Source organism: Puma concolor, chromosome A1, assembly GCF_028749965.1.
Source record: "Puma concolor isolate L17-30 chromosome A1, mPumCon1.1.hap2, whole genome shotgun sequence".
In the NCBI taxonomy this organism is placed as follows: domain Eukaryota; kingdom Metazoa; phylum Chordata; class Mammalia; order Carnivora; family Felidae; genus Puma; species Puma concolor.
The window spans coordinates 118,504,290-118,530,901 of NC_141667.1; the positions used below are offsets into that span (position 1 = coordinate 118,504,290).

Below are 26,612 nucleotides of genomic sequence, written 5' to 3' on the forward strand. Positions count from 1 at the left end.
TTTTGAACAAAGTACTCCATGTTTTTATTCTGGATTGGGTCCCACATATTATGTAGCTAGTCCTGCTTCAGATCTCCTTCAAGCATTTGAACTGTCTATTTTATCTTTGGGGGCTGTTCTCACTCAGCTGGATGTCTCTAAATTCTTACACTGTAAACACTTACAAGTGTTGTAACAAGTTACAAGTCTTACAGGTCAACATTTGACTAGTCTTTTATTTGCACATCAATTTCAGCATTTATCTCTGCAATCAAGTTGTGAATTCCTTACCAACACTTAAGAAGGCTGGTGCTAGGGGCCCCTGGGTGGCTCAGTCGATTAGGCATCCAGCAACCAACTCTTGATTTCAGCTCAGGTCATGATCCCAGGGTTGTGGCATTGAGGCCCAAATAGAGCCCTGCATCAGGCTCAGCTCTGAGCGGGGAGCCTGCTTGGGATTCTCTCTCTCTTCCTCTCTCTCTGCCCCTCCCCTGATCATGTTCTCTCTCCCTCTCTCTCTCTCTTGCTCTCTCTCTCTCTCTCTCAAAAACAGATAGAGAGATAGATAAAGAAGGCTGGTGCTAAGCACACAGTGGGCAGGTTGTAAATGTTTGATGTTGAATGACCATATGCCTCCATGATGCACCCACTGACATGGAGAGTTTGATACTCCCTGGTAATGAAACCATGGCTTTGAGTTTGCCTAAGAAAGGTATGGGGTGGGAGGAGATGAAGCAGAACTGCCAAAACAATTCAAGGATGAGAACCGGAGAAGTGAATAAATCTGGCTACGCGGACAACAACAGAGCATATACTCAGGACAGTATGCAGTGCCTCATACCAGCAGCTAACACTGATTGGGTGTGTATTAGGTGCTCTGGATTATTTTAAATATTGTATATATATTAACCCATTTAATGTTTACAACAACCTTATGAAGTAGATACTATTATTATCAGTATTTTGCCAATGAGATTTGAAGCACAGAGTGATTAAGTAAGTTGCCCAAGATTATACTGCTGGGAAATATCATAGCCAAGATTTGAACTGAAGCAGTGTGTTTCTCAAAAGTCATGTCTTTGACTATTTGCCTCTTACACTGAGCTGACCCATTTTAGAAAGGAGTCTCACATCTGGCATTACTATTAAGGGCTATATATGTGAGAGCTATTATTACTCTCCATATAAAAATATGTATGGGAGGTGATGGCACTATAATTCTAAACTTGCATTTAATTTTGGACATTTTTTTGGTCCTAGGTTTTTTTTCCCCCTTCCTTTTCCTGTGCATGAAAGAGATAAAATGAGTCAGCATTTGGAAGCAGAAAGTCCTCTAAACTATGTTTTGTTTTTGTTTTTTTTCTGGGGAGAGAGTACAAATCTTCATCAAATTCTCAAAAAGGATCTGTGACCCTACAATGTTCAAGTCATTACTCAGGGCCTATTCTACTTTTCAGATACAAATTCATAAGCTTTGATTATCATACTTTGTTCACCCTTACAGCCCTGTCACATGCCAGATGGAAATTGCAGAGGTCTCTATTTGAGGCATGTTGAATATAATCATTTTCACTCTATATTTATTCCATAAATATTTATCGAGCTTTAAAACATATACAGACTTGCTTATAAATTCAAGGTCCATCTGGCTCTTGAATTTGGCTTCTATGTCTTATCTTACTAGTATGGTAACACCTAGAGTATTAACCTTGTTCACATAACACTTTGAACTTTTCAAAAGGTTTTCCCATAGGATGAGCTAAGTTTATCATGTGATATGTCCTGTAGTTTCCAAAAATGCCCTATACGTAGAAGTTTTCTTCTCAAGAAGGAGAAAATGACAGAATATGGTAGTGTAGGGAAAGGGTGATTTGTGCTGATTCTACATGAACGTAAAGGCTTCCTTCCCGGACTTCTGCAGCTGAGGGTCAGGAGGATTGATGCAACCCCACCTGCATCCTTGCCTGGCCCACCTCGGGCAGAAAACTGGAGATGATGAGGTTGAAGAAGAGTATAGAGCTCTGGTATTCTCTTTTGTTCAGGACTGGCCCCCATAACTTTTGAAGGAGAGTAATAGTAATTTCTCCCCTTGCTATTGACCTCAAAGTTCTGGGGAGTGACACCAACTTAATTTCCCATAACTTTAGCCTCTCAGAAAAAAGTGGCATGTCCCCCAAAACAAAGGTTGAGGAAAGTCATTGTGGAATGGTGAGCATGGGAGCCAGGACACCAGGGTCCATGCTCTCAGTCTGTCACTGGGTGATTCAGGCAAGTCAGTTCTTTTCATGAAGCCTTAGTTTTCTCTTCAGCAAAATGGTAGGCTAGACCTGCCATCTGTAAGATCTGTAGATCTGTAAGCCACCTTTTAATGTGAGACTTGCTGGGTATGTGTTTAGCATTACCTAGAGCTAGTCAAACCAAAAGTTTAAGGGCAGAGTTCCCAAGACTGTCCTCACTTCCAGCATCTACTGCAAACTGGGGGTGGGGGTGGGGGGGTTTCCAAAACTACCTTTAGTTTTAATAATTTGCTAGGACTCACAGAACTCACAGAGAGCTATTATATTTCTGGTTGCAGTTTGTTACAGGGAAAGGATACAGATTAAAAGTAACCAAAGGAAGAGATGCCCAGGGTAGAGTCAGGGGGGGTTCTAAACTTGGAGTTTGTCCTCAGGACACATTAACCCCCCTCCAGTGATGTATGACAACATGTGTAGAGTATTGCTAACCAGGGAAGCTTAACTAAGCTTGGTGTTCAGAATTTTTATTGGAGTTCTATTATATATGATTAATTGATTGATTGATTGCTCATATGGTTGAACTCCATCACCAGGTCAATTGATAGCTCATGACCCAAATCCTCAACTCTAAATCACAAGGTCTTTCTGGTGTGGACAGTGTCCCCCCCCCCCACCCCATTAAACTGTTGAATGTGGCAGCCCCCTCCCTAAAAACAAAGATATAGCTATCAGGTCTGACATACGTTACTTCCCAGAAGCCTAGGGCAAAAGCCAGGCCTCTCTTTGGGCAAGGCCAAATTTTTTTTTACTACATAAGCATGCTAGATTTGTTGTTCATTAATATTCCCTCCCGATAGATCTTCATTACTAAGCAAACACACGTTGACTCTTTCATTCTTTCAAAAAGTACATTCGAGTAACCAATCTGTGCCAGGCACTGTCCTAGGCGCCAGATACAGAAAAGGAGCAAAAACATTCCTGTCGCCCTGGAAATTGGGCTCTATTGACGTGATAACCAAAGCCAAATACATATGTACAGTCAGGCAGCACTATGGGGATACAGAGTGCTGGGAAGAAGGAGTGCTATTTTATTTTATATGGTCCAAGAAGGTAGCTCAGAAAAATTGATACTGGAGCAGACACTGGAATGAGGTGAAGCTCTTTGCTCTGCTGCTGTCTGAGGGAAGGCACTCGGGACAGAGGCAACAGCAGGTGTGGAGGTCCTGGGACAGGAGTGCTCTTCCTGGTGTGTTGGGCAGACAATAAGGACACCACTGAGCCTACCTGGGAGGCTGGAAGGCGTAGGGAAGGGACTTGAAGCGAGTTGGTAGTGCTTCAGGTAAGAAGCAGAGGCAGGAGGAAGGGGAGGGTGTGTGGGAAGAACAAGGACAGAGCTATAGCTGGGGCCAAATCTTAACAGCATTTTAAGAAAGTTTTACTCTGAATGTGTAGGAAGCCAATAAAGGGCTTTGAGTAGAAAAGTGACATGAAGTGATTTGCATTTAAAAGGACCATTCTGCCTGCTGCATAGAAACCATTCTGTAGGGGGTGAAGGAGGAATCACAGGCTCACTCAGCTGGCTCCTTCCAGTCTTGAAACAATCATGGTGATAAGAGATGGTGGTTGGCCCTCAGAAGCAGCAGTGGATGTGGTGAGAAGTGGCTGGGTTCTGGATGTGTTTTGAAGCTTTGCTGAGGGAAGGATGTGGGGAATGAGAGAGGAACCAAGTAATAGGAAGGGGGAGCCCATGGACTGGGAGTATGGTCAGTGAAATACCAGATCAGCTGTGAGTGATACGAGTCTAGAGGTCAGAGGAGACTGGTTTTCAAAATCCAAGTGTGGGGTCTTGGATGACCCCATGAGACTGGATGAGGTCCCCGGGACCGGATTGTGGATAGAGAAATCCAAGAACTTGGGAGTCTAGGGTATGTGTACGTGTAGACATCAGACAGTGGGTAGCAGGAGGGTGGAGAGAGGTGCCGGGAATTAGTGAGGAGAGCATGTTAGGAAGGAAGAAGCTCTCAGCTGCACACACAAAACTGTACATGTGTGTTAGAGGTAATGGCATATCTAATTGAGTAAAATCTTCAGAAATTAATCCACTGATCACGTGACCCCAGAATTCCATTCTCTAATCCAACGTAAAAGAATGAATCGCCCTCAGCCAGATTCCTATCACTATATCTTTAAATTTCTCCACCTTTAGTGGTCATGACAGAGTCCAGGTACCCAGCTATGGGAATCCGTTTTTTTTTTTGTTTTTTTTTTTTTTTGGCAGTGAAATCTGCGATTTGGCTGGAATTGAAGCCACAGGCCTGTAAGAGCCCGTATTACAGTGGCTGAATTACACATTTCTTGCTATCTATTTTATATGGTTATGTGGTGTCATTTCAGCACTTTTAGAATCTGGTTCTCTTTTTCCTCTATTAGTTCAGCTTACTAGTTTTAAGGGAAAATGCAGATTGAGTTCAACTGTACTACTGTATTTAATATGTGTATATGTATATGTGCATGTGTCTAAGTATTTTTATCATATTCAGTTTTATTACTTTAAATATAGTTGTGAGAGTCCTTGTATTAATGTTGCTTGGTTTGATTTTAGCATGACAATCTTATTCAAGTCTTTCGTAGATGAAAATTTCTCTTTGAAGGAATACAATAAAACTCATTTTGTGAACAGAATGTTTTGGAAAACTTTATACTTTTGCTGTAGCCACTAGGCATGTGGTGTTATTGAGCCCTAGAAATGTGGCTCCTTCTGAGAGGCACTGTGTATGTAAAATACACACTAGATTTCAAAGACTTGGAATGAAAAACAGAGTAAAATTAGATTATTAATAAATTCATATTGATTATATGTGGAAGTCATAACATTTTTGATATATTAAAGAAAATATCTTTGTTCCAACACTTTTTAAAACATTAAAAAATATTATTAAAATTATTTCACCTGCTTATTTTCACTTGCTAATGTAGTAACTACTTACAAATGTAGCCTGCATTACATTTCTATTGGAGAGAGTAGTTTTGTGCCTTTGGTAGCATATACATTTATACCCATGTCCCAATTTTCTCATGTAGAGAAAATGATTTTTGACCTTTTCAATACAAGGTTTCACCTGAAAAAGTGTTTCTTAACATTAAAAAACTTTAAAAATTTTCTTATTACAAAAAGAATACATGTCCTAAATTTTCTTTGACAAAAATATGAACAACAAAGATAACCACACATAACCACCACACAGTACATTTATATATTGATTTTGACAAACACATATTTTTCCACACTTTTTTTTCACCAGGAAAGGGGAAATTGGTCAGTATACATTGTTTTTTGACTTTCTCAACAATGTAACATAGACGTCTATCCTTGTCATTACATACCTTTAAATTTTTCCTGCGCCAATATTAGCCCAAAGGATATATCATCCTCCAAGAAGCAACAGTGGCTTATGATAGCAGAGATTTTTAAATCTTTAATAACAGCTTTACTGAGATACTATACCATACAAATTCACTTTTTTAAAGTATGCAAGTCAGTGGTTTTAGTATATTCAGAGTTATGCAACCGTTGCCCTTATTTAATTTAGAACTTTTTCATCATCCCGGAGAGAAACCCCTAATCCATAAGCATTTACTCCCATTCCCCCACCCAGTCCCTGGCACCTAATCTACTTTCTATCTCTATGGATTTGCCCATCCTGAATATTTCACATAAATGGAATCATATAAGGTCTTTTGTCACTTAGTATGTTTTCACCACTGATCCATGTTGTAGCATGTATTGGTACTTCATTACTTTTTATAGCTGAATGATAATTCATCCCCTGGATATGTTTCACTTTATCCATTTATTAGCTGATGAACATTTGGACTATTTCCACTTTGGGGCTATCGTGAATAATGTCGCATCGTGAATAGTCATCTATAGGTTTTGGTGTGAACAAGTGTTTTCTATTCTGTTGGGTATATGCCTAGAAGTGACATTGCTGGGTCATATGCTGTGTTTAACAATTTAAAGACCTGTCAAACCATTCATTGCTACACCATTATACAATCCCACAAGCAGTGTGCAAAGGTTCCAATTTTGCCACAACTTCACCAACACAATAGTAAGTGATTTTCAACTTAGAGGATATTCATTCATAAGAGAGACAAATCAAAATTGCTTTCAAAAAAGAGTGACTTTGGGGTGCCTGGGTGGCTCAGTTGGTTACGTGTTTGACTTTGGCTCAGGTCATGATCTCATAGTTCGTGGGTTCAAGCCCCGCGTCGGGCTCTGTGCTGACAGCTCAGAGCCTGGAGCCTGCTTCACACACACACACACACACACACACACACACACACACACACACACACACAGTGCCAGGTTTGATTTTGGGTATCTTATTTATCTCTATCAGTCTCAGTGAAGTGGAGATAATAACAGTACTTATGAGGGCTGCTATTAGAATTAAATGAGATGATGCTAGTAAAACCCCTTGCACAGCACCTAGTACATAATATATGCTCAATAAGTGAAGTGCTAGCTATTAATATTTTATCAATGTCTCAATATTTTTCCATTATGTGTACCCACCATAATTTGCCTAGTCAATTCTATTGTTGGACATTTAGGTGGTTTCCAGTTTTCATGACCAGAAACAATGCTCTGAGAAATGACCTGATGGCTAAATTTTTGCCCACATCTATGATTATTTTCTTAGGATAAATTCTGTAAAGTGTTATTGCTGGGGCATATTAAAGAAATTTGAAAGATATTTCCCAATATATATTCTTGTCTGAGTTATGTGAAGTTTTCTTTTGAGAAAGGTAATCAGGAACTACCCCTTGAGTATTGCCAAACTGGTTTTGTAAATCCTCACCTATACCTAACAAATATTATGCAAATTAAAACTATCTTGAGTAAGACAGTCTAAATTTAACTCCGAAACCATTGAATGAAAAAAGGTACAAGAGGATATCAGGTCTCATCCTCTCAGATCTGGGCTCTTGGATTTTTGTTCCTCTTCTCCCATTGTGTTAATATCCTAATGAGACATGTTGAAGAGTTATCAATGAAACCAGGCAGAATGGATGTTTCTGTTTTGCATTTAGGCAAATCCAGGTCCAAAGTAAGGAGGCAGTGGAGCTTGAACAGTAGAAAAGGATGATTCATTGAGAATGGGCGTGCACCTGACGTTGCTTATGTGGTCAGGTCCCTTATAGGGGCAGCCTCTTCCAATTGCATATCCAGCCTGGGGAGAATCACTCAAAGGCTTCCGTTTCCTCTGATGGATATGGGAAATCTTCACAGTAAAGGTAGGATTTTAAGACATTTAGCATTATGGCTCAAGTTTGGCTGCGTGGTGGGATGCTCTGGAATTTGACACAGATTGGGAGATTTAGTATTGAGAATTGGAAGGAACTTTGTGTAGATGGCAGGGATGGGCAGGAAGATATATCAGCGAGTACTGCGTTGCTATTAGTGTGCTGGTAAATGGTTAACAATCAGCTCTCAAAGCAAACAACAAAAAACCCAAAGCCCTGATTTATATATGTTGTTTTTTTTTTAATTTCCACAATACAAATATCCCACCAAGGCAGATTTCAGATTTTAAGCTACCAACATGATGTCCCTCACAGCAGAGCTGGAAACAGATGTGTGTAATCGGCCCATTCGGCTCTCAATAGCCAGTACGTAGCGGTTCCAGCATGCCACTGTTTATTTGCATAAATTACTCCACTTGGATAACTGAAGGAACATTTTACTCTGTGAAATCCATTAAGTATCCAGAATCTAGATTTAATACATTTTTAGAGCAAAATGTTTTGCTTTCTTTTCCTAGGTTAAATGCCATATCAAAGGTTCCCTTATGTGGTGTTCTTACCTATGGTAGCATGCACAAAAAGGAATTATAAACCTCACTAGAAGCTCAGGAGGTTACCCACTGGACAATCAACATATAAGCCACCTGAGACAGAGAGTTGAATACTCGGTGCTTATTGATCCTAGAGAGGGATTTTGTACAATTCCACAACAGAGAAACGTGATTAGGTCTGCACGTATATAGGGTAATCCCAATTCCAAAGGACTTTGTGGCTTATAGAGGGCTTTTTGCAAGATGGTAAAATTTCCTATACCCAGTTTCTAGTTGTTCATTAAGACGGATTGATAGGTAGTGAAACTCAGGTCTCTAAGTCACTTTTGTTCAGTTAAATGATGCCCTTTAGTGCATCTCTCCAATTCTGTGCTGACAGAGACCCCCAGGAGCCACTAGGAGGGAGAAGTGGCATCTCAGCCCTAAGCAGTTAGGCTGTCTGTACAGCAACTCAACAACCCTGTGAAGGAGTTTCTATTATTTTCTTCTATTTTGCAAATACAGAGGAACAGAGATGTTAAATTACTTGCCAAAGGTCATGAAATTTATAAATGCCTGAGCTGGGATAAACCAGGACTGCCTGACACCTAAAGCCTCTATTAAGAATCTCCAGACTGGCTTAGGTCAGAGGTTTTAATAAAATTGTAGATATTTATTGTGTTAATTGGACAGGATGACCTGAAAGGTTTCAGTGTAAGGCAGCACTAACCTAACCGGGGTGAGGGTATATGACAGTGTTGGGGGAGGGGGGCCATGACAAGGGTGAGAAAAAAAAAAGAACGTGTCTACATGCCCTGATGCCGAATTGTGTAATCTAAGAAGCCTGTGTATTTGTAACGGGCCTTTTTTGTGAATTCAGTCAGCCTTTCAAAGTGTCTTCTGCCCCTTTTGTAGCTTATGGCTCCCTTTACATAAACTGTAAATTAGACACTAAGTTCCATGACAGCCGACTGACTATATATTTTATGCGTGGATATGGCTGATATAGTCCCATTCTAGTGGCTGAGACAGTGGGTGCTTTTCTATTTGTTCCTTACTGATGGTGGGATGATTGTAAATATCCAACAAGTAACAACAGTATGTTCTTTCCAAGATCATTCAGTCCACGATCTCATTAAATCCTCACAGTAACTCCATGAGGTAGATACCCTTTTTCTCCCTAATTTAGAGGTTTAAAAAATACCTTAGGGGAAATTTGTAACTTACTCAAGGACACAATAATAAGTGCCAGAGACTCATCAGCTTTGCTTGATATCAGAGCCTCAGCACTTAACATTATGCTATAGTCTGTTGATTGATAACGCATTTGTTGCATCTCTAAGAAAGCTCATGTTTTAAGATCGGATGAAAGAATTTCAGTTCTGTGAAGAAAGGGACTGTTTTGTTTTAACTTTATCCCCATATATTGCTCAGTAAATATTTTTGGTCCGTATACATATAAGAATGGGTAGGACAATTACTTCCATTGGAATAGGACTTACTAGAGTAGAAGATTACTGCCTCACAACAGGTTTTGTTGTTGGGTGTTGTTTGTTTTGGTTTGGTTTTGCAAGAATTTTAATAAGGATTGAGCTATAAAACCTAAATATTACAATATTTGCTGAACTGGAGAAATTCCATAATTAATTCACTGAAGAAATATTTATTTACATCCATCCAGCAAATATAATGGAGCACCTACTAAGCACCAGACATTTAATATAGGAGATATATTAGGAACGGTTGATAATAATGAGGAAACAACTATTACAGAATGTGGTGATCCATGAGGAAGACTCACCCCCCCCCCCCCCCCACCTTCCACCAAAAAATATAAAAAGATGTAGAGACCGAAAATACCTGAGGAAGAGACTGTGGTCTGGTCATGTAACGCCTCAGTGAAGTAAGGACAGTTCAGCTGACATGCTGGAGAATGCCAAGAACATGAGGAAGGAGCTTAGGGAATGGCATGTGCAACTTTCAAAAGCTTGTGGAAAGAATTTGACATATTGGAGGACTAGAAAGTTCAGCAGGTCTTCTGAGAAATGGTCTATACTGTCCTCTTACCACCACAGGATTGTACGGGGCTTCTTTACCTTACCTTTACCGTTACCTCCTTTACCACACATCATTGTGTTCAAGCACAAAGCCAACAGTCCTTTTGGTTTTGAGCCAGGGTCTAGTCTCCATTGATCATGGGAGAAAAGAGTGGTCCACAAAGTTGAAATGTTGGAGTCAACTTAATCCATGGAGATCTCTCTGTTTTTCCGGGATCGTTGAATAAATAGAGGAGGTATTTTGCTGGAAACATGAAAAGGAAGCTTCATCTATGCAGGGGATATTTCTCCCATTGGTTAGAGTGGAAAATTACTCAAGCACAAATCTGGCCAGTGGGCCTACCCAGTTCATCATGCAGCTCTGTTCCAAGGTAGCCCACATTCCAGGAAGATAAGGGGAGAACTTGCAAATACTGTCCCAAGGTCTCCTGTCACACCTTTAAGTCATTTCAACAGAAGGCACACTGTCTTCTTACCACTTTGAGAGGAACTTAGCGTTTTCCCACCTCTGCCTGCCCCTTCCCCATAACGCTGATCGGCAAGAGAAGCTGAACTGTGTAACTGCAGATGAGCCGACCACCAGAGACCTGGTGATGGGTCCAGTTCATCATGTGGAGGAACCAACCATGAGTTGAGGCTGAAGTGGTGGGTTAAATTTGTTACTGGAATTTCATTTGTGAAATGTGAACAAGTAGTCAAACAATTCTGTGAGGCTTAGCCACCAGACGAGCATAAAATGAAATCCAAAAAAAAAAAAAAAAGAAAAAAAAATGAAATCCATCGTAAGCTGAACTTCCCTTAAAAATTACATCAAAGAATATTTCTACTCTCTTCTTCATCTGGCTTTCTGGAGATGGGGACGGTGCCATTTTCCATCTGCCGGAAGCATCCACTCTCTGTGGAAATCTAATGGCGATTCCCAACCTCGGTTAAAAACTTGTTTTCCCATTTTTTTAAACTGCAAATACTTCCTAAATTGTGTGAGCCGAAGCATTGTATGTATATAATTAACTCACAGGTCCCTCTGGGCTCATCTAGCTCAACTTGTGGAGTTTAACTGAGCAAGACGTTTGCTGATGTCTCTTCCTGCAGCGACACCCACTGAAACAAATACCTTCTACAAGTGGAAAAATGGGCAAATTTCTTTTCCAGTTTGGCTTTACGAAGCTGTGATGTTCGTGATGTTTACTGGTTTCATAACAGTAGTGATCAAATTTTCTTTCAAGTACAGGTTTTGTAATTTTCGAAAACGTGGGGGAGAGGGTGGTGGGGGGAAGGTGGGGAATTTTGCATTTTCCTCCTAGGTGAAGCAGGGAGGCAGGCCTCTTTTTTTGTATTAATTGGATCCTCGAAGTCCCCTCAGGGTAGCAGTGGCTCTCTGTGGGCACAGGCCCCAAGGCACCTTCCGTGTTGGGAGCAAATATGAGCGGTTCCTGCAGGGTTGTGCCTTGTTCACAAGCAAGACCTACAGCCGGGCCTGCAGCGTTTGTCCAAAACAAAGCGCAAAGGGCTAGGGAAGGTGGACTTTTCCAGAGTGACTGTGTTGGCTAGCTTCGTAAGTCAGCCCTCTGCTTCCCTCTGCCTGTGTGGACACCGACGCCCACAGTTAGAAGCGGGTGTTGACTCTGTTTGGAATGGGGAAGTCGGACGTGGTGGCAGAAAAGTTCTGGCCCCTGCCCCGCTTTCTATTCCTAGCACAGGAGGCTTCAATTAAGCCATGGCAGCCCTTCTTCCCATTCTCTCCTCGCCGAGGCTTCCAACCCCAGGCCTCGCCCTTTAACTTGATTGAGGCACCGCAGACCTCGCACAGGGGTGAGCAGAAAGGGACCTGGATGCAATCTCCCTGCCTACCCAAGAGGGACCTACTTCTCTCTGCGGTGCTGAAGCGCAGGTGTCCGGAGCACGGCAGCGAGCGGGGGACTCCGGGGGCTAAAGAAAAACGCCGCCCTTGGCTGCGTGGCGCCGGAGGAGGGCGGTTGCCGGAGCGCGTCTCTGGTTTTCACGTGAACCCGCCAGCTCGCTGCTTTGCTGCCCAGGTGCCGGTTCGCGGCTGCGTGCGCCCCACTGCAGCAGAGAGCAGCCGCAGCCTCTGCCTCGGCCACCAGCGCGGCTGGGGAAGAGTCCTGGGGCTGCTGACGCGGTTGGGAGGAGCCTCGCCTTTAATGCACCAGCCGCCTCCAGCCTCCTCCTGCAGCAGCGGCAGCGGCTGCGAGTGCGCGCGTGTGGGTGTGAGGGCGAGTGCGCTGGCGCCGGCCGCAGCGCCCTGCCCAGCTCCCCGCCGCCTTCCTCACCCCCGCCGGCCGGAGCCGCCCTCCCGTGGGACCGGCACCCTGCTCCGGGCCGGGCCAGCCCGAATCCGGCCCCTGCCGTCTCGCCACTGCAGCTCGGGTCCAGAAAGGCACCATTTTGTCGCGGCCGCCCGCTCTCCCAGGGGGAGGAGGGACCTTTTTTGCATTTTGGAGCGGCTGCCAACGTGGGGAACCTGTTGGGCATCTCCCCAGCCCCGCTTGTGAGCGCCTCCCGGGCGGCGGGCGGGCCCGGACCCCTCGGGGCACGGCGCATCTTGGCACCCGGCGGCAGCGGAGCCGGGCGCAGCATCCTCGCTGGGAATTGGAGCTGGAGTGAGCGCACCGCGGGAGGAGCCGCCGCAGCCTCGGAGATCCCGAGTGGAGGAGGTGACAGCTCCATTGCCGGGTTTTTATTTTTTTTCTCTCCGCCTCCCCGTCTCCTCCTCAGGCTCGGACCATGGTGCAGTCCCACCGGCTCCCCTGCCCCCCTCTCCTGTGAGACTGGCTGCGGGGAGGGATCATGGATACTTGTCTGCCGGCTTCTGGTTCCCACGCAAGTAAGCCTGCTGTCAATGGAGGAGGACATTGATACCCGCAAAATCAACAACAGTTTCCTGCGCGACCACAGCTATGCGACCGAAGGTAACGCCAGCCCCGCCGCATTCCGCCGCTGGGGCCGGGGCGCAAGTTGCGGATCGCCGGGCTCGGCGGGCAGCTGGGCGCCGAGCGGCGGAGACTCCTCCGGGCCCGGGGCTGGGGCGGGGGCTCGGCCCGTGGGGGCAGCGGCCGGTGCGCCCCACATCCATCCGGGCTCCGCGAGACGAGCCCGGCGTTCAGCAGCAGGTGGACCCGGCGCCCACGGGAGTTAAAATGGCCCTCGGGGATTAGGCTTTTCAGGGTGGGGCTCCCGACTGGAAAAATGACCCCCTGAAGGCAGATAACCCCTCCCCCGAGATGTTTGCCGGAGTCTTGCGGGGGAGACGAGGAAGGGGCCCGGAAGGATCGTAGGTCTTCCCCTCCCTGAGCGGAATGATGTTGTGTCTCTCGGTGGCTGCAGGGAGGGCATGGTTTCATTTCCTGCCCGTCTCTCTCTCCGGCCGGGTTACCTGCTCAGACAATCAGAAGCTTAAAGGGCCTTTTGCAAAGGGGCGAGCCCCTCTCCCCTTGGAGGTGCATTAGCAAGAACTAAAAAGGTAGCTGGGGAGACCGCTTTCCAGCAGCGAGCGAACGAGTCCGACACGTGGGGCGAGCAATGCGATCAGTGGGGCCTTTAAAATCACCATTATGAATTCTGCAGCAGTAGTTTCTGCTGAATCAACAGCCAGCAGAAAGCAAGAGGGTTCAGTAAGCTGAGCTTTGCCAAGAGGTGAAATTGTCGTCTCTCTCTCTCTCTCTCTCTCTCTTTCTCAGCGTGTTCTGGCATTAGCAGGCAGGCACGGAAAGTCAGCAGGTGGAATCTCATTCTGCCTTTTGTGTGTGAATAGAGAGTAGAGGCATTTTTTCCCCCCAAATGCCCAAACTTTTACGTCTTCGGTTTCATTTTCTACCTGTAGGCCCTTTCCTTAACCGCGCATAGAAAGTGTTGCATTATCACGTTGTAATATCCACGTGAGAAAACGTGTGTGAAGGGGCTTTAGGAAAATGTAGCAAGGTATGTTAATTTAAGATGATTCTTGTTATCCTTGGATACTAAATTTTCTATAATACTTAATCAGATCAATACTCCCAGGAAAAATGTGATGGGGATGGGGTAGGAAAGGAGTTCAAACTCTGAAAGAAATAAAGAAGCACACAATGTGGGGGCAAAGGTGGCATCGTCCATAAACATCTCTGTAAATTTTAGATTAAAAAGAATGCCCAGTGCTGTTGAAATATATTCTCCATTCATCATCATTATTGGAAAGCATCCAGCCTAATATGTCCATGGTGCTAGACAGATTAAGCAGACTTGTATGTGCTCTGGCATTCAGGAGCTTAGAGATGGCTTTTAAGATGTTCAGCCTGTCCCTCCCCCATACAACCACCATACTCGCTGATTCTTGTTATTTGCAGGCTGACAAGGTGGCTCTAAGATGTTCTTTCTCAGTCTTAAGTGCTTTGTCACTGACTTATTTACCAGGTAGATTAGGACTTGCTGTGTGTCTGAGCATGTTATCCAAGACAGAAGTTGGCCTTGGGTCTATTGGTTTTTGGGGGGGGGATGTTTCTTTCTGTTTGTGACAACAAAGAAAGAGGGCTGTCTTCGTATTTTCTTGTGTTGTATTATGCCTCTAAGTGCCGACACAGGAAACTTACTGAGCTGGGAAGATGGGCAAATTGGGGCCGTGTGTATAGGGCCATGATAGGAGTATCATCTTAGTGCTTTCAGGGCCTTAGATATTACCTAATCTCTGTTCTTATTTTATGGTGTTTTGGGGAACTCTGATTCTGGTTAAAATATCTGGGTTCATATAGTCAAAACTGAGGCATGAGTTTATAGCAAAGAGCTCTCTCAAATGTTTCTAAATCAATCTCTCAGGAAATTCTATCACACACACGTAACAATGAAAACTAAACAAAACCTTTATTTCACAGTAAACCTTCAGGTTTCTTGATCTTAGTGAAAGTCTGGTAAGAAAAAAAAAATGGAACTTGGAAAATGTAAATGGCAGAAGTTGGGTAGAGAGGGAAGTTCTCTTTTCTCAATAGATGTGGTCTTCATCTATTCATTTTAGGGACCATTCATGCAGTGGTGCTGGCCAGAGGGGGGATAGTCCATCCTTGTCTTCTGATGAATACCTTGGAAGTGCCAAGTACACCAGGAAAGACCACCAGATCAAAATAGTCTTTGTTCAAATCCTGTTAGTTGAGGGCTTGCCCCCAAAGTTCCTTCCTCCTTTATTAACTTAAATCCACTGCCTCCATAATCTGACCTTAGTTTCTGGGTCCTTCTATGGACTTCGCTTTTCTTTTGTCTTCTTTAATATTTTGGCATTTTCCTACCTAGCCAGATATGTCAGGGTTTGGTGGGTTTTTGTTTTTTTTTTCTTTTCCTCCAAAATCTCCTTCACATTTATCTCTGAATTTTTCTTTGCTTTGCTCAGATCATTCCACACTGCAGTATTCTATTTAAAGCTGAAAGGTTTTTGCTGTGTAGTTAGTGTGAAGGACTCTAAGCTCAATTTGCATTGTAAGTGGTAGCTGCGGGCAAGTTCCGCCAGCTAAGAGCAATGCAAATGCTAAAGGACACTTTTACCCCAGCTCTCCCCTCTTATTTTCTCTCTCTCTCCCTCCTCCCTCTCTGTCTCTCTCCCTCCCTCCCTCTCTTCCCTCCCTCCCTCCCCTCCCTCCCCTCCCTCCCATGGGGAAGAAAAAAGATTGCATGATGTGTTTTTATTAAAGATATTTCCTATGACTCTTTTATTCTGGGCATCAAAGTTACCACCCTCACCAATCTTCCTCTGTCTTTTTTCCCTTTTTAAAGTTAACATCTTTGAGCATCTTCTATTTTCAGTGCACTTGCTGAGCTTTTTAAATAGAGCATTTCAATATCTCCAAGTCCTGCTAAGTAGATGCTATTAACATTTTCAAATAAGGAAACTGGGCAACTGAGGCCCACAGATGGTACTCATTTGTGAGGGTCACACAGATGAGCAGAAAGCTTGTCTTCAAACTCAAGACCCTTTTTAGGCATATGCGCCTCCATGAGGAAATTCTGCACTGCCTCATTTTCTTTCCTTCACCCATTACCTCCTGTTATGAGAAGACCACAATGGTTTTATCGTTGTATGTAAATTGTGTTCCCATCTGGTGTAAAATTCTTGGCAAGGATCATTTGAATGTGTGTATATGGGATTATATGTGAGGAAAAGTGGGGTTGGAATGACTACAAAAATAAAGTCAACACAGTGTTTTTACTGTTTTGTTTTGTTTTGTTTCAGATATGGAACTCTGGGTTTCCTAACCAAGGCTTCATCTCTCAAATCTCTCTGATCTATATGTGGATTTCTTTCTTTCTTTTCAGACTTGTTAGAACTGGCTAAAACCCTTTCTTCATTAGGGCATTTTGAGAGTTATCTACATTAATTTTCGTACTCTGACACTGGGCCACAGATAGAATAAATATTTTTTTATAGGTGAGTTTACAGAAATGGCAATCTGGTTAGAAGAGGAAGTCAGAGAACACGTTTTAAAATTATTCTGTTCTCAGTTTCCTTAGCTGTAAAATGGGAATAACAATAGAACCTATGCCATAGGAAAAAAAATTAATACAGGGAAAGCACTAAATACCATTAGTGCTAGACCTCCGTAAATGTTCTCAATACGTTATAGCTATATTTGCATAGCAAACACACTTTTTCCTTGGTTTGTGTGTTGATTTGGGATGATCCTGAGGGTAATGGCTAGTGGAAATGGCAGAGAAGTCACTAAAACCCACCAGTCTCTTCTCAATTCAAGTGCCCCCCATGGATCTTGCCGTTGAGTAATTTGTTTTAATGTACTTGCTGGTTGTATTCTGGCAGCTAATAAGTTCCATCTTCTCTAAGAGGCCTTTCAAAACCTGTATTGTTGACACATTGTAAAAGAAGAACAAATTTACTTATTTCATGTATTTTTTATTATTATGTATTATTATATAATTATTCATTAATTCTGCCTGTAATTTCTTCCACAAACATAGTTGACTGTCTGCACAGGTGATCCAGCATGGTCCAATACAGACATGATATTAGTCTGGTGCAGGAGGCAGACATTAAATATTTTTGCAAATAAATACATAGTTACCAATTGTGATAAGTGATAGAAAAAGCATAACATGCTTTGAGATCATATAAAACGCAGGAAGGTGGATCTAATTTAGTTTGGGGGACTAGGGGAGGCTCCTCAGAGGAAGTTTTAAGTTGAGAACTAAAGAATAAGTCAGGCATTAACAAGAGCTAAAGACTGGAGTTAGAAGAGATAATAGGTACCAGGCCCAGAGATATGAAATAGTCTGACGGATTGAAAGACTAGAAGGCTGCCTGTGGCTAGAATATAGGGAACAAGAGGAAGCAGCAATGAAAACGAGACCAAAGCCTGCAGCTTACTTTGAATGCACCAAAACCAGGAAAGATCCATGCTAGGATAGAGGGATGGATGAATGGATAGATATATGATATAGCAAGTATGAAATGTTAATGGTAAAATTGAGGTGGTCTGTCAATGGATAGCCACTGTAAATTTTTTTTCCAAGTTTGATGTCGGTTTGAAAATATTCATAATAAAATGTTACAAAAGAGAGACTGGAGAGGTATTCAGAGACCAGATCGCATTGAGCCTTGACCATAAGGAGTTTGGACTTTATCCAAAGATGGATCGAAAGCCATTAAAGGATTTTGATCAAGGGGGAAATATGATCAGGTTTGTTTTTTTTCAAAGCTCCCTCTAGCTGCTATGCAGGGTGGGGTCAGAGGGCTGGGTAGGAAATGAATAGGAGTGAAAGAAATAATTGGGACGCCACAGCTGTACTCTAGGATAGTGGCAGCAGTAGAGATGGAGAGAATTAGATGACTTTGATACACTGTAGAAGAAGAATGGATAGGACTTACTTGGTGTGATTCGGTGGAGATAGAGAAGTAAATGGGGATGAGTGTCAAGGACAACTTTAGGACTTTGCCATGACAATGGACGCATAATGGGCCTTTTTACTGACACTGGAAAAAAGACTTTGGTAATTGGTGTGAGACATTTAGCCTCAGAGTGATACTCTCAAGCCATTGGATATCTGGGTCTAAAGCTCAGAAGAAAGATGGGGACGATGTATAATTGGGATGTCTACAGCATATTGAAAGTATTTAAAACCATGTGAATAGATGTGATGCCTAGGAGAAGAGCACACCAGGGCAGAATTTGAGCCAACAAGGATGATTATCTTGTCTTGGTATAAATTGTAACAAAAAGGGCCTCACAAGGGAATGCCTTGGTGTAAACACCATTAACCGCACACTGAAATTACTCAAATAACACTCTATGGTCATTTCTCAATGTGGTGGCATGAGAAGAGTCCAGTCTAGGGTGAGTTGAGTTTAGAGGGTCTCCAAACTTGAATGAGATCTGTGTGATCTCTGATATGTCTTAGCTTTGGAGGAACCTCAGGCTAAAGGTGAGAAACTAATAGTCCCTGCTTCCTCCACCCCACCGCCATTTCACACATGATCAAGAGGGAAGCGAAGGTGAATACAACGAGGAAGGTACATGAAAATGGCTTTTGATATGAAGGCACTAAAAATTAAAAGAAGGTGGTGTCCCATGATGGAAAGCTGCCTTGTAGTTCCTTAAGTTGCTTTGATATTTGTATGCAAATGCCAGATCAGAACAGTATTTCCAATGCATATGGATGAATGTTTGAGTTCTCTGCCATTCTCGGAAAAATCTGAAATGGAACGTGGAAAGAAGCTGCCTTATACTATTGTAAATGACCTTTCTGGGGATGGGAAATGTTCTGCTACCAAATATAATAACCAGAGTGCATTGAAAATCACTAGCAAGTATTCATTATTAGCATCCAGGTCCCCAGGGGCAATCTCAAGCCCTTTATGAGGGCTGGTCAGAAACATGCCAATGAACCTGGGGTGAATAATATTAGGCTAGTCCTGTCAAAATATTGGTAAGGCTCAATGAAAAGAGCACAGCTGTAGACTGACATTCCTAGACTCTGGCATTTGCATTTATGAAGAAACTAAGAGTCTAATTTCAGCACTTAGCTGAGGGGAGAGAACTGAGGTTTCTCACGTGCTGTCCATTCCAGGCATTTTCCTAGGTGTTTTCTCATGTGTTAACTCATTTAATCTCTTTGAACAGCCATAAGAGAAGGGTTGCATTAGCCTCATTTTTCAGAATAAGGGATTTTGAGCTTTGGAGAACCCCAGAAACTTGTGTAAGGTCACATACTTGTAAGTGGTAGAACCAGATTGGCTGCCATGATTTCCTGGACTTGAGGCATGTACTCTTGGCCCACCCCTACTGCCTGTGGTCAGGATTTTAGGAAGGGAAATGAAGGTTATACTCTCTCTTTGACATATATCCCCATGGTACATGTTCAGTGCCGCTAGATTGACTTGTCTCATCTTTTTCTAGGAGGGCAGTGCACATGTCTGGGTCTTCTCCATTATCCCACAGGGAGGAAGTTGAACTCCTCTACCTTGTGTCAGAGTCCTTAGCCGATCATCTCTTCTAGTTGTATTCTACTCTGTAAGGAAAGAAGGAAAATATTTATGGAATTGCGCAAATTGTAAGAATTAGGTGGGTTTTAATACCCTTCTCCATGTCCCTCACCCCTAGTGTAGGATGTTAATAATGCAGTTCCCAGGTTGTGCTGGGATAGCTCCACTGGGCCTTCTGGACACCCATTCTCCAGAACTGGTGGCAATTCCTATAGTTGGCTAAGGCAGCAAAAGGAATGGATAGAGGCAGCTGTTGATGGCAGTTGTCCTTTGCATATAAATGTGGAGGTGTCTGGGGCCTTGTTTTTGGCCAGACAGGCTCACCTATGCTATTTGCCTCATCCTCCATTAGTCATATTGCTTTCACCAAACTTGTTATCTTTACCACCAATTTGCCTTCTTTTGCCTTTCCAGTAGAACTCTAGAATTGGGCTGGAAATCAGAACAGACCAGATCTGGAGTGCTTGGATGGCTCAGTTGGTTGAGCATCCTACTCAGCTCAGGTCATGATCTCGTGGTTCATGGGTTCGAGCCCTGCATCAGACTCTGTACTGACAGCTCAGAGCCTGGAGCTTGCTTTGGATTCTATGTCTCCTTCTCCCTCTTGCACTCTGTTTCTCTCTGTCTCTTTCTCTTTCTCTCTCTCAAAAGTAAAAGTAAAACTTTCAAAAAATTTTAAAAAAATAGAAAAGACCAAATCTGACACAACTATTGCATCGGAAGCAAATTGTTTTTACGAGACCTCTAGGAATTTTGTCTGGAATAATCCAGGAGCCCTTGAATTCTTCTGTTGCAAGTTCACTGTGGAAAGAGTGGGGAATGATGATGGTAGGATCTCCATGTGTGAAATCCACAGAAAACTAATCCGTATTCATGTTGGACAAGGGGTCATGGTAACAGAAAAGGATAGGTGTGCAGAGGGGGAGTCAGACTCTCAGTTCTTTGCTTCAGAAGAAAGAGACCTGATTGCTTACAGCAAATGTAGAGAAATGAAGGGGCCTCTGTGGGCAAGGGGCAGAGCAACGCATGGTATCTAAGGGTCCGGAGGAACCTCAGAGGGCAGGATTTTAAGCCCAGAAAGGAGAGTCTTCTAGAAGGCACGTGCCAAAGAATACCTTACCTGTGCTAAGCTTGATGCTGGGGGACTGGCAGCCGCCTCCTGCATATGCATTTCTGATTGCACTGCTGTGAATCCATTCAGTAATGGGCCTGAAGTCATCACAGAATGGCAGGCCACCTCCTCCACTTAATGTAGGGGCTCATCTCTGGGACCCTCAGCAGACACATAAAGATGTGGAGGGTGGACAAGCTCTAAACAGTTCTCGTGGAGACTACGTCGGCAGCAAGATGCTGAGCACTCGTAGGTGGTCTGAAAGACAAAACTTGGATCCTTAAGTACAAAATATTAACAGGAGGTGTTGTGCCGAAGAGGAGAGCTATATAAGAAATTTGAGGAGAGTAACATTGCTCCTTTAAGTTTGCGGAAGTCAAGCTGGGGCCAGAGACACCCACGTTAGGAGGTCGGATGGTTTACAACACTGGTGTTCTTGTCATTGACATTCTCTTCTGTGTCTTTATATTAATCAGGCAAATAATACATATGTGCCTTCTTATTTGAAAGGATTCCAGCATTACAGAAGTAGACAAAGCAGGGGCACCTGGCTGGCTTAGTGAGTAGAACATGTGACTCTTGATCTTGGGGAGCTGTAGGTTTGAGCACCATGTTGAGTGTAGAGATTACCTAAAAAAATTTTTTTAAATCTTTAAGGGGTGCCGGGGTGTCTCAGTTGGTTAAGTGTCTGACTCTTGGTTTCGGCTCAGGTCACAATCTGGCGGTCTGTGAGTTCAAGCCCAGTGTCAGGCTCTGTGCTGACAGCTCAGAGCCTGGAGCCTGCTTCGGATTCTGTGTCTCCCTCTCTCTCTCCACCCCTCCCCTGCTCATGTGCTCTCTCTCTTGCTCTCGCTCTCACTCTCAAAAATAAATAAACATTATGGGGCGCCTGGGTGGCGCAGTCGGTTAAGCGTCCCACTTCAACCAGGTCACGATCTCACGGTCCGTGAGTTCGAGCCCCGCGTCGGGCTCTGGGCTGATGGCTCAGAGCCTGGAGCCTGTTTCCGATTCTGTGTCTCCCTCTCTCTCTGCCCCTCGCCCGTTCATGCTCTGTCTCTCTCTGTCCCAAAAATAAATAAACGTTGAAAAATAAATAAATAAATAAATAAATAAATAAATAAATAAATAAACAAACAAACAAACATTAAAAAAGTTTAAACTTAAAACAAATATATTTTTTTAAAAAGGCAGTAGACAAAGCACAGCATGAATCACCCTCTATCCCCACACTCATTCCACTTCCCTGCCCAGAGTTAGCACTGTGAATAGTCAAGAATGGCCCCCTTTGTATGTATTTTCATAAATTTAAATATACATATGCACATGTACACTGGGAGAGGGGTTGTCTGTTTGCATAACTGAATGCATACTGCTTGTTCTGTTTACACTTTGTTTATTCTCCCACTCAGAGATCTATCTGAAAGATCTTTCCATGTCAGGACAGCTACACTGGCCTTGTTCTTTTTAATGGCTACATAGTGCCCTGTGGTATGACTGTATCATAGTTGATTTAGTAGTTCCCTTGTGGAAGGATGGAAAGTTATTTTTACTCTTTATATTACATACTATGCTGTGGTGACTCTCGATCTGTCTATATACTGTTTGTGTTCAAAGGTTCTCTTTGAATCTTCCTGACTTTACCATCTTTTTTTAAAATTTTATTTTTTTAAATTTACATCCAAATTAGTTAGCATATAATGACTTTACCATCTTGAAAGCCAAAATGTTGGTTCCTATTCCTCAGCAAAGAATAAGCAAAGAAGGAATCTCTGGCCCTTCACTTCTTCTCTGGTAAACCTTGGGTAAGCCATGTAACCTTGTGAGCTTGAATTTCCTAATGTAGAAAATGGGAATAGCTGTCCTATCTACTTACATGTGCACAGCACTGTATATTCTATAACGATTTTGAATTTGAGTGTTAATAAAGAATAAGTTTGATTGGTGGCAGTTGTGGATGGCTTGCTATGTGCCAGGAACAAACTTGAAGTTTTATAGTATTTTTCTTGTTTAGTACTCAGAAGTCTATAGGTTGGTACTGTCCTTAGACCCCTTTAAGTAAAAAGTTGAAGCAGAATGAGATTATTGCTTGTCCAAGGTCACCCTCTAGTAAGTGGCAGAACAGAAGTCACTTCTGCGTCCATCATTGTGGTGTATGGATACACCTGTTTATAATTTTTTAATGGTTATTGATTTCTTTTGAGAGAGTGTGAGCCAGGGAGAGAGAGGGAGAGAGAGAATCCCAAGCAGCTCCATGCTCAGTGTGGAGCCCAAGGCAGGGCTTGATATCACGACTACGAGATCTTGACCTGAGCCAAAATCAAGAGTCGGACACTCAACCAATTGAGCCACCCAGGCACCCCTGGACACACCTGTTTAAAACAGAAGTTATGATGTTGACACAGGGGAAAGGTCATTCATTCTTCTAAAGAAATACTATTTTGAATCAGTACCAATACACAGGGTCCAATTATTATCAAGATTTTGAAAATAAACAGAGGGAACATTAGAAGCATCGTATGCAGTGATGTGGAATGCACATCAGAAGACCTGGGTGTTATTCCCAGTCCTGCTGTCAAAATTAGTTACTTATACTCTGTGGGCTTCCGTTTCCTAATCTCCTGAAGTGAGGCTGAAAATGGGGGAGGGGTGGCATGCTCCCCGTAGATTTTTGTGGCTCTAAGTTTCTGTGATGCACTTTGTATTGACCCACGGTGTCATTTAGATCTCTTGAGTCTGTTGAGACATTGTGCTCAACAGTGTGGGGGACACAGGCTTAGGCTTTAAATGGCCCCGGAACTCCAGGCTTGGCTGTAGGAACTGATGGGTCAGATCATCCTTCTGGCAAGAAGTCTCTGGTGCAGCCAAGAGGTGGAGCCAGAAAGGGAAGCATGTCTTTGCCAAAAGCTGCTGCAGATGGAAGAGCCAGTCTGTCTGGGCAGCCCATGACTTTGAGAGGAGCCATTTGGCAACGTTGTTGGCAGGAGCTGCCTTGCAGCGTGAATGCTGGAGACTGTCCTGGGCTGGAGTGAATCAGGGATGCAGCAAAGGTGGCTGGTGGAACAAATAACCATCTGGTGAGCAGGGCACTGCTCATCTTGCTGCACTGACAGAGAAGAGCGAGTGCCAATTGGTAAGGCTGGGCTCTCGGTGACGTGATCTGACAGGCACAATAAAATGGCTCCCCTGCTGTTGTACACCCCACGGAGGGGGTTAGGAATCCCATGTGAACCTGCTCTTTCAGAAATCAGGAAGGCTCCAATCTCTTTGACTGTCATAGGAAAGGAAAGTCATCGTGTCAAACAAAGTTGACTTTCTGTATTTATCACCAGCTGCTATGGCTGGTTGTGCTGGTGAATATGGTGAAATAAAAGTTCTTGTTGTCAAGCTTCGTTCCATCTATTTGGCAGCGGATACTCTGTCCTTCTCAAAGCTTCGGCGTCTGTGCTGCGTTTGCCTCTCAGTTACACCAGGTGGCTGAGGGGGTAGAATCAGACCCCACGTGGCTCTGGAATCACCTCCAGCAGTACTGATTCTGTGGCCTTGGATGGGTCACTCTGTCTCTGATTATTTCTTTTACTTACAAAATATGGCAGTGGTTGAAGCAACATGCCCCTTGCTAGCATGCTATTATTTATATGCGAGAATTAAATACAAAAGAATCCCTCTCTTACTCCATGTACTTGGGACCAATGGTTGATGATCAATTGGAAGAACTAAGGCAGAAAAAAAATTTTTTAATGCTATTTTAAATTGCATTGCCTAATTTTGATAAAGAGTCTATTGAAGAATCAAGACTTCATCTTTGAATATGAGTCTGCTGACTGGGGCTTATATTTTTCTTAAACCACACCCAAAATTGCAAAGTCCCTGTCTGAGTTTGGTTTCCTTGAGGCTGAATGACGGTATACACCTGAGAAGCAATCTTAGCACAGATCCTTCTAGATTTTTATGATTGTCCCTCATCTCTTCTCTCTACCATATTTAATTTCACAATTCTGTCACTTTTTGAAAGCATCCGACTTAGTTTTCATACGAAATAATCCTTTTCTTCCTTTCCACACCGTTCCTTCCATCACCTTCCATGATATTTGATTAAATAACAACTGTAACTGACATCAAGAGATATGGGAACAAACAGAACTGACTTGGAGTAAACATGTATCTCAGCCAGAGGAAGCAGGAGTGTGCCTGTGTCCCAGAGATTAGCCTGCTAAGTGAGCTGTGTGTGTAGTGCATGTGAGTATAGAGTATAGAGGTCCGTTTTACAGAGTCAGCTGAAGGCCTTTTTCATCCAGTCTGTTAAAAGGGTCTCTGTTTTAATTATGGTGAGGAGGAAGAGCCACCATGGACTGAGTGCTTCCGGTATACCAAGAATTGAGTTAAGTATGCTATGTATGTTCTACATGATGTACTACATATTATGCATGTATGTATATATTGTGCACTATATTGATGTGTATATATATGTATGATACAGATACGTGCATATGTGTGTGTGTCTGGATCATTTAATCTTCAGAGAAAACCTCAGAAGTATGTACAATTAAAGCTTAATTGAGTGAGACTTTAGGTCCTTTTCACCATTTCCCAATCCCCATTTCCCAGTGCAGAGCCTGGCAAATATCACTCCTTAGATGATTACTAAGGAAATACAGGGATAGGCTCCTATTCCACTGACAGTGAAACTGGGGCTTATAATATTTGTATGATCTCCCCAGGGTCAGTCGGCAAACTCAGGATTTAAAATGATGGTGTGTCTGACACAAAAATGTACGTTCTTAAGAACAAATATAGAGATATTACAATAACCTTTTTTTACAAAACTCTCAGACATATGCTTTAGGTTAGAGTAAACATCTAATAGGATAGTAATTTGGTATCATCTCCACTTTGCACAGGTATATAGATATTCTAGAACAGGAGTTGATAAACTTTCCTATAAAGAGCCAGTTAATAAACATTTTAGGTTTTGCCAACCATACAGTCTATGTCCCAGCTACTCAGCTCTGCCATTCCTGCTCATGGACATGGCTTTATTGTAGCAAAACTTGATTTACAAATTCAGGTGGTAGCCCATGCCTGGTAGTTTGCTGACCGCCCATTCTAAAGACAAAATTTGGAACCCATGAGAAATTAAAAAAACGTTGGTCTTCCAAGTCATTGGTGGCAGTAAGTGCTAGACAGAAGCTTTCCTGAATGGGAATGGCTTATGGTCAAAGCGGGGACTTGGTGGGATTCTGACAGGTGATGAGGAATGGCAAAGGCTGTCCTCATAGAGAAGGAGGTCTTGCATGACATTAGGCAAAAGTACGTGAGGAAAATGGCATGTTGTTTGAGGACATGAGCTAGAGGCTAGACACATAACAGACTGTTTAATAGCCCATTAGGATCCCTGCACATAACCACACCTCTTTTAGTGGTGTCCCACAGAGTTCATGCCGTAGTCATTTAAAAAAAATATTTATTATTGGTGCACCTGGGTGGCTGGTCAGTTAAGCATCTGACTTAAGCTCAGGTCATGACCTCACGGTTCTTGAGTTCAATCCCCACTTCTGGCTCTGTGCTGACAGCTCAGAGCCTGGAGCCTGCTTCAGATTCTGTGTCTCCCTCTATCTGCCCTTCCCCCACTCATGTTCTGTCCCTCTTTCAAAAATAAACATTAAAAAAATAAAAATATTATATACTAGGTACCATGCTAAAAATAGGAAAACAATAAAAAAACAAAGACCCTACCCTCATAGAACTTACATTCTGTTGGGGAGATATCCATGAAATAAACACAAATATAAGAATATGAATATAAATCTATTAAATACTATGTAGAAAAAGTAAAAAGGCTGTGGGAACAAAATATATGCTCACTGATGAAAACATGAACTATAAAGAAAAGTGTAATAAAGAAAACCGAATTTACCTCTA

At 43.0% G+C, this 26,612-nt stretch overlaps 1 protein-coding gene across 10 annotated transcripts in view; it reads left to right on the plus strand.

Moving 5' to 3' along the window:
- The window catches only part of PPP2R2B (protein phosphatase 2 regulatory subunit Bbeta), a 462,912-nt gene that overhangs the window by 176,915 nt on the left and 259,385 nt on the right, over positions 1–26,612 (plus strand). For 3 of the 10 annotated variants that reach the window (XM_086701128.1, XM_025924130.2, XM_086701151.1), the window contains one exon: positions 12,850–13,043. The exons of 4 other annotated variants lie outside the window; for them this stretch is intronic. In XM_086701128.1, the coding sequence (XP_086557254.1) occupies positions 12,850–13,043 (194 nt within the window). Of the gene's footprint in view, positions 1–12,273; positions 13,044–26,612 lie in introns of those variants that run through there. 3 more of the 10 variants (XM_086701114.1, XM_086701134.1, XM_086701157.1) reach the window with 3 other exon arrangements.